Source organism: Mus pahari, chromosome 3 (assembly GCF_900095145.1).
Source record: "Mus pahari chromosome 3, PAHARI_EIJ_v1.1, whole genome shotgun sequence".
In the NCBI taxonomy this organism is placed as follows: domain Eukaryota; kingdom Metazoa; phylum Chordata; class Mammalia; order Rodentia; family Muridae; genus Mus; species Mus pahari.
The window spans coordinates 122,386,111-122,394,905 of NC_034592.1; the positions used below are offsets into that span (position 1 = coordinate 122,386,111).

The 8,795-nt window shown below is 39.3% G+C and overlaps 1 protein-coding gene across 1 annotated transcript in view; it reads left to right on the top strand.

Moving 5' to 3' along the window:
- Positions 1-8,795, top strand: part of Sptlc3 (serine palmitoyltransferase long chain base subunit 3) — a 123,333-nt gene that overhangs the window by 112,504 nt on the left and 2,034 nt on the right. The window contains exon 12 of the mRNA XM_021194536.2: positions 5,027-5,156. Coding sequence (XP_021050195.1) covers positions 5,027-5,156 — 130 coding nt within the window. The remainder of the gene's footprint in view (positions 1-5,026; positions 5,157-8,795) is intronic.

Below are 8,795 nucleotides of genomic sequence, written 5' to 3' on the forward strand. Positions count from 1 at the left end.
AAGGTGTTGGGTGCTGGATCAGCCTGCGGACAGCCGCCAGGCGAACACCCCTCCTGGGCAGGAGAGGCGCAGGACGATCGGGTCCAGCTGCGGGTCCCCTCTCTGAATTTTAAGATAGATGGTCTTGAGCCTCCTTCTGACACAAGACTGTCCCTCCAACACATAACCCCCGTATTGGAGCTTTCTGTTTGACCCACCATTTATCTACCTGAATATATTATATATATATATATATATATATATATATATATATATATAAGAATTTAGAACCTAGCCTGTTGAGAACTCATCCTGAGTAGAAGAGAATCATAAATTCTCAAAAGGCTCATTCTTCTAAATATATTCTTGTGTGATTTTTGCCACAACAAAATATCAAGCACTTTAAACACATATGTGAATGAGTTTTTAGTAGGCCACACCATCAGCATCAGTCAGCCCTTTGTTCAAAAATGTAGGTCAAAGAAACAATGCCCAGAGTGTCCAAGGTGACTGAATACAACACCATCCTTCTCAGTGCAATGGCAGGAGAGGAACGACAATGGAGATTCTACACAGTCACTAAGCTAATCTGACTCTACCTTCTAATTTTTGAGGGCACATAAGAACACATGCATGTATTCAAAAAAAATGACTGGGTAAATAGTATGCTCTAGAAAGAAGGTTTCAAACTTAGAGCATGTCTACCTAATATTTCATTATTAGCTCAAAAGAAGGCATTCAATATAAACTTGTTGAGGTTCACGATGAATAGAAACAGACTGAGAGGAGGAAGATGGAGAGCAGAATTAGAATCTCAACAAGTTGGATGAGTGAATAAGCCAATGACGAGTCCATTAATAGTAAAAAAAAAAAAGTGCACATTTTTAATTAAATTTGTTTTTATGCTGATAGATAAAATATAAAAATTGTGCACATTAATAGAGTATCATATAATGTTTATATATACAAACATAAATATATAGACATATATATTTACATATTGTTTAAATTGGGGGAAATATGCCTATTTCCACAAACATTTATCATTTCTTCATAGTGAAAGTGGGTTTTTTGAGATATACAATATGTCATTGTGATGCACAGTCAGCCAATAGTGTACTAACAGGACTGAATTTCAAATGCATTTCAGATTTACTAACACAATCTATTTCATGTCACAGTTATTCTTAATGTTGTAGTAAGAGGTTCAGAATCAGTTTTGGCTCATCTTTGGACAAGTAGAAATCTTGGACAAGTGAGACAACAACCTTAACAACCTTCTGAATACCATTTTCCTCCCGATGAAATAAGATAGATTAGTGCTCCCTTCCTGAGATTAAATACAATAAAGGACTGAAGATATAATTCAGTAATGGAACAGTTACCTGACACACACAAAATCCTGGTTCCACTCTGCAGTAATGAAGAAGAAGAAAAGAAGAGGAATCTGCAGCATCTAGAATGATGCTTTTCATGTAAGAGCTATTTAAATTTGCTGTGATTGATAACTTTAATCACATGTACTGTGCTTAATACAGCTCTTGATGCAATGTAAGTGTCCCATCATTGCAGCCGTTATACACTGTACTAATTAGTAGTAGTTTCAACTGAAAAGAAAGTTAAGTTGCCATGGTTATATGGCTCCCCAAGATAATTATTGTAGTTAATAAAAACAGAATTCCTAGAAAAGTACTGAACAGGCTGCTACTCTACACTAGTTACCCTATATTGGACCATGGATCCTAGTTCCCTGCGTCTTATGATTGTTCTTCAGGAGAAGCTAACATTGCTGGTGTTGATTATATTGTACATAAGGCTTTTTAACCTTTCTGAACACTAACCATAGATGTGGTGCTTGTCCCTAGTTTATTAATGGGACCATGAGACTAAGAAGGTTTAGCTTACCTGCTTAGATTCACCCAGGTTGTAATCAGGAACCTAAGAATCCAATGCCATTTCCCTTTGCCCATGGACTGAAGCTCTGAAAACCTGCAACACAGTCTTTCATGCTTTAGTCTACATCTCATTAAAGCAACAGAGCATTGGGTTAACAGTCGTAAATGTTGTCTTTGACAGTTCAAAATGCATCAGTCATTTTGACAGAGAGAAAAAAAAAGCCTATTTAGGTTCCCTAAGGAAACCCAGGACAGATGACATAGAAAGTCATGGTGTCTATTTGCGGGGCCATATTTGCAGGATTTGCTCACCTGTCTGGCTTTGTTTCTTTCTTAGATGTTCCTTCTGTTGAAAGGTTATAAGTGAAGAGGCTTTCAAAATAGGGAGTAAGTTGTATCAGCCGTGTGAGTGTGCTTGTTTTCATTTTCACTTTTGAAACCTTTGATGCGAGGGGCTGAGGAGACACAGAGCAGTTGCTAAAATGACTCCCTGATCCCCTGCACTTGGGTAAGAGCATGGAGTGCACAGCTGTAATCATAACTCTAGGAATATGGAGGCAGCAGATCCTTGGGACTCCTTGGTCAGTCAGCCCCACCAAACTGATGAGCTCTAGGTCCAGTAAGTGACTACCTCAAAATAATAATTAAAAAGAGAAGAGGTAATGAAGTTTAGAGGGAGTGGGCAGGATTCGGAAGTCATCAAAAAAGGGAAGTGCAGGTAGAAATAAGGTAAATACAGTACTAATGTGGAAAGTTGCCAAAATTCCTACTAAAATACATATTGAAAACAAAAGTGGAACAGACTTGGAGAGGACAGCTCAAATCCACCTCTGCTCCCACGTGCATACGTGTCTACATAATACACATGTACACATAAAATTTTTAAATTTTTTGACATTTAAGCCATTGATGTTCTTAAAACTTAAGAATGCTTCATATTCTCCTACCCACATGAGATTTAAAAAATAATCTCAGGTGTGGTGTAGTTTTGAATATATTGCAGCAGTAAAATCATCTGCAGTGTTTAGTACACTATAATTGCAGCTGTAAGATGTGTAAATCAGGCTGGCAAGATGGCTAAGCAGGTACGGACACTTGCTGCCAAGCCTGATGACCTGAGTTTGATTCCTGAAATCTACATGGTGGAAGGAGAAAAACAACTCTTAAAAAGCTGTCCTCTGACCTACATACATGTGCCATGACACACATGCCTGTACACATACACAAAAAATAAATAGGTATAAAAAAATCCAAGCATACACCTAAGGAGTATATTACTTTCAGCCTGAGGTTCAAGGTTTATATTTCCCTACACTGTCATTGCCACTTGGGAGATTTTGGTATACAAGTTGTTATAATGTTGCATCTACTGCAGTGCTAATGCTTATTATTATTATTATTATTATTATTATTATTATTAATTATTATTATTAACATTATCATTATTGCCATTATTATTATGGTTTACAATTGGTTACTTCTAGCCTATGGCAACTCTGACTTCCTTTGAGGGTTAGATATCCAGAGACTCATGTTCCTGGGAGACCCCAAATTATCCTAATGAACAAACAGTTATATATATTTTTCAGCATTCTTTGACAAAACTCACTTCCTTTGATACAAAGGGACCTGTGCAGACAGTGAAAATGTCTTCCGGGAGCCCCAAAATCTAGCCTGAGATCATGGGTCAGATGGTTTGTGTCTAGCAATAAAGCACTTGCCTTGTTTCTCAGACAATTCTGCGCTCTCATCCTGTGCAGTGCTGTGGGCAGCCTTCCATAGGGTGATCAAGAAGGCAGAAAGAACAGCCCCTGTTTTCAAACCTTCTCAGCTAGAAAGTTTTGCTGCCTTGTGGCCTTCTAAGTAGAAATCAAAGGAGGAAATCTTGCCTAACCCAAGCCAGCGGGGCAGAAGAATTGTGTATTCAGTAGGTTTTGTACTCTCCACTGTTTTATTTGATAACATGAATTCTGCACGAGGCAACCAAAAACACGGATAACTAAATAAAAAGGTGGATGAATGCGTAGCAGTCTGGTTCAGTTGTTTTTGTTGCTGTTGTTGTTGCTGTTGTTGTTGTTGTTTTTTCGTAAGCTAAAGCTAGAGGTTTCTATGCTGCTGTCGGCTTCCTCCCTAACATAGTGTGCCGGAAAGCACTTAATGCTAAGAACAGACATGAAACCTTGACATCACCTGTGGGTAGAGCCACTCAGCAATTAAGATTTCCTGCAGAGAGCAACAGAGCCCCAAAAGAACTCATGGTGGGGTGTGGGGTGTAATATTCCTTTTAAATCTGCCTTCAGCTCTTAGAGTGAGTGATTTAGAGACTTTGAGATTAATATTCTGGGATCATTACTGAAATTAACTTTGAAATAAACAAAAAGCAGAAGTATGGAGGGAAGGAAGGATTTAAAAAGTTTTCTGTACCTCCAAGAAGTTTGTAGTTAGTCCTAGGACTGACATTCTATGGGTTACAAGCACCCATGGTTCTCTTATCTCCCCAATTGCCTCATCCCTTGAGGCCAGACAATAGATTATGCCTCTTGTACACACCTCCGTATGTTCACTCCCAAATAAAAAAATAAAAATAAATAAATGAAAATAAGAGGAGATCTTTACCTATACTTACTTTTCATTTGATGTAGCATATAGTCATCATTTCTGGTGTAGGAATATCAAATCCTGTTCTTCAAATTATAGTCACTAAGTATCCCTTCTTGAAATGTCCACAATTAATTCAGTTCAACTTTTTAAAACATGCAGGTTTACATTTAATGAATATTATTTCCAGTTTCATTATATCATACTAGCTGTTTTGCTTTCTAGTCCATGGACCCTGCAGATCAGAGAGTCCATGTCCGTTCAGGCTTCACAGACACCAGCATTTCCTGCTCAATATCAAAGGCTCTGACAGCTCTGTGTCCAGTCACATAAGAAACACATACTCAGCTATGAGGGACAGCAAGTAACTACCCTTTTCTTGATGTGGTGTGTGGGAGAAAGGTTAATCATCCTTCTCTTAATATCATTTTTAAAAAGAACAAGTCAACTAATCATATTCCTTTTTCAGCAGGATAATTCTATCTTCCGTCAGCAGGATAATTCTATCTTCCCTCAGTTAACTTTTTTTTTCTCTCTCTCTGTCTTTCCCTAAGTGCTTTCGGGAGATTTTTGCTTAAGAAAAATATTGCAGTGGTGGTTGTTGGATTTCCAGCTACTTCCCTGCCAGAAGGTCGGGCCAGGTTCAGCATTTCCTCTGCACATACTCGGGAGATGTTAGACACAGTAAGTATCCATCTACCAATAGAGTGACCACGTCTGATATCCTGGGACCTGAGCAAGTACTTTAATTGAGCGCCATAGGGCTTTCTAGAGTGGCTTAGGAAAAGAAAACTAACGACAAATGAAACTCACTGCTAAATATTTGAAAAAAAGAAAACAAACAAACCAGAAAACAAATAAACAGCAACAACAACAACAAAAAAAAACCCACTGTGGTATGTCAGCAATATTCAACAGTGTGCACAAATCAGCAGATAGAAAAGAAAATCCAATTCCTCAAGGCTTGATTAAAATCTGAATTTTGGTTTCATAGAAAAGCCTGAGCTGGGCATGGTGGCACATGCCTTTGATCCCATCACTTGGGAGGCAGATTTCTGAGTTCGAGATCCGCCTGGTCTACAAAGTGAGTTCCAGGATAGCCAAGGCTATACAGAGAAAACCTGTCTCGAAAAGCCAAAAAAAAAAAAAAAAAAGAAAAAAAAGAAAAGAAAGAAAGAAAAGAAAAGAAAAGAAAAGAAAAGAAAAGAAAAGAAAAGAAAAGAAAAGCCTGAGCAGTCAAATGTTCTATTTGTCTGCTTTGAAAAGTGAAGTTCCTCTTACAAGCACTTTAAGCATCACAGCCTGGTTTGTTTGTTTGTTTGTTTGTGGGTTTATTTGGATTTTTTGGGGTTTGTTTTTTTGTTTTTGTTTTTTGTGGGGTTCTTTTGCAGGTACAAAAGCTTCTGTAATAAAATATGAGCTGAATTAGACAATATTTATAGAAAAATGATAAAGACCTTTTCTATATAATATCAATCACACTTAGTGAGGAAGTAGCCATTTAAAATGTATTTTATTGCCACTTCATTTTAAGTTTTCAGGACACTAAGCCATCATGATCAGTCTGAAGTTAACTATCCTATAATATGAATGCATTTTCATAAACAATGATGTATATGAATCATATTCAAAACCTGGAACAAAAAGATGAGACAATATTGACAAGCTAGATTAATAACAAACTAATGATAATTCCACACAGAATAAGTTGACCATGAGAAGAAAACAGGGAACTCTGTGGGATCACAAAAGTGAGGTTCATTATTAGAGTAGTAAATCTTTACATGGAAAGTGACTTTTCAAATGGGCATTGTTAAATAACAATTATGAAGCATCACTGGGTCTTTCTGACCACTAGAGAAACAAGATCAGTCATGGTGAAGTAGGTGTGACAAGAGGGTTAGAGAGGAAAGGACCCGGTGAAAGGGACATGAAATGGAGTCATCTAAACTAAATAAGAATTGACAAGTTGTTTCCATCCAGTGACAATGGAAACAACAATTCAAAGATGAATCTACAACTACACACTATGAATACATGACTTGTCAAGGCTCACAAGTGATTAAATGGGGGCTAAGCAGAGAACACCAAGGGTAGTTCTCTAGTTCTCCAGGCTTGGGGAACAGAAAGATGGGCAAATGGTACATGAGAGGAAATGCAGAGTATGTGTCAGAGCATCTTTAATAAGAGTGCAGGAATACAGCAAACTCAGACCTGTACTCTAAGAGTATGTATGTGCCTCTGGACTTTTGATAAAAGTAAAAACTGATTCTAGAACTCAGGAAGGATTCCAAACCTAGAACTACTGTAATTGATGGAACTGTGGGCATGTTCAAGCCAAAGATAAAAGATCTAATTGTTGAGAAAGAAACAACAGTGGTCAGGGGAAAGGCAGACTGTAGGAGAACACCTACGTCCTGAGACATGGAATTGCGAGAGGGAAATAGGTAGGACGTAGGTAGAGCTAAAACTGCTAGGAAGGATGTGTGCTACTATAGTACACTAAACATCAAACAGTTTCCAGAGAAAAAAAGATGGAAAAGCTACCTAAATATAAGAAAGTTCAAATAGGGTAAGAGATGAGAAGAAACTTTTAGACTAGCAATTACTGGGAGCTCAGTGTTCCTTAGAGTGGGCGGTTTTATGAGAATGCAAGGAACAAGAAGAAAAGCACAACGAATAAAAGGGTGAAAAGTATCCTTTGAGCTTGAATTACACACATACACACTACAGAGAGAAAGAGAGAGATGGATGCAGATGTGGGGAGGAGGGAGGAGAGAGAAACAGGTGGGGGAAGGGAGAGACTGAGACAAATACAGAGACAGAAGAGGGGCAATGAGAGGTGAGAGAGAAAGAGCTAGGGGAGAAACAGAGCTAGGGAGAGAGAGAGATGGCAACAGAGAGACAGAGGGGACATAAGGGGGGGGCAGACAAAGACAGAAACAGAGATAGAGACATTTCATTAAGAGAGAGAGAGAGAGAGACAGAGACAGAGACAGAGACAGAGACAGAGACAGAGACTGACAGAGGAAGGAGAGTAGAGAGAGAAAACCAGAGAGAGAGACAGAAAGGGAGAGAAGGAAAGAAATGGAAGGAGAAATGGAAAGAGAGGGGGAAAGAAGAGGGGGGGAAGGAAGGAAGCTAGAGGAAGGCTTGTACTGTTTACACAAGGAAACAAGGAGACAGCAACAAGGAAACCTTACAACGTGAAAATGAACAGGGAGGAAGCTTCAAAAGGTGACTGAAATGAAGTGGATAGCAGAGAAGGCATCTTACCCCTCCTTATCCAAACAGCATTAAGACCTCAAATATAGCTGACTCTGTAGTAACCAGACAGGGGGCTCACGTCGACAAATTCTTCATTGCTATAAAATACCTGGCATGCTAGGAGTGCTGCTATATCAACTTAATAGTTACTCCTGAGATCACACATGCATGGCAGTGTAAACCCCTGAGCCGTTGTTTAAGATAACAAAGAGTGAAACTTGAACCTGTTCACCAGTTAGGGGGCTAAGGTAGCAACTGGATGTAAACACTCATAGATATAAACAATAGTACACGAAAGCAGTCGGAGGGCTGGGCAGATGGGGAGTTGGCAAAGTGCTCGCTGTCAGTCTGAAAGCACTAGGACCTGAGCGTGGATTCAAGGCATTCATGTAAGAAGCTGGGTATGGTAACATGAGTGCCTGCAATCCTAGCACTGGAGAAGCACACCTTGGCAGAGCCCAGGAACTTGTTAAATTGGTAACCTTCAAGTTCAGTGAGAGACCTGGTCTCAAAAATTAAAGTGAAGAACAATACAGAAAGTTTTGGTCTGGCCTATGTCTGGCCTTTGGGCACATATGTGTATGCCTTGTATGTGTGTGTATACATGTGAGTACACACACATGTGCAAAAAATCCACAAAGAAAAGAGAGAAAGGGGGAGGTATCGTTCAGAGATCAGATTGGAAACAGAAAAGACACAGGCTAGTGCAACATCTTCACTTTCTGGCTCCTTCGACAGCTCTAACTTCCTTTACTCTTCTGAGAGAAAGATGATAAACACATACCCAGCCACTGACTTCTTGGTAGTATCCAAGGAGAATACATGTCTGCTTCCTTAAAATCACCTCCAGTGTAAACCCAATGAAAATGTCCTCCCTTGCCAGGCAGTGGTGACACATGCCTTTAATCCCAGCACTTGGGAGGCAGAGGCAGGAGGATTTCTGAATTCGAGGCCAGCCTGGTCTACAGGGTGAGTTCTAGGACAGCCAGAGCTACACAGAAAAACCCTGTCTCGAAGAAAGAAAGAGAGAGAAAGAGAGAGGGAGGGAGGGAGGGA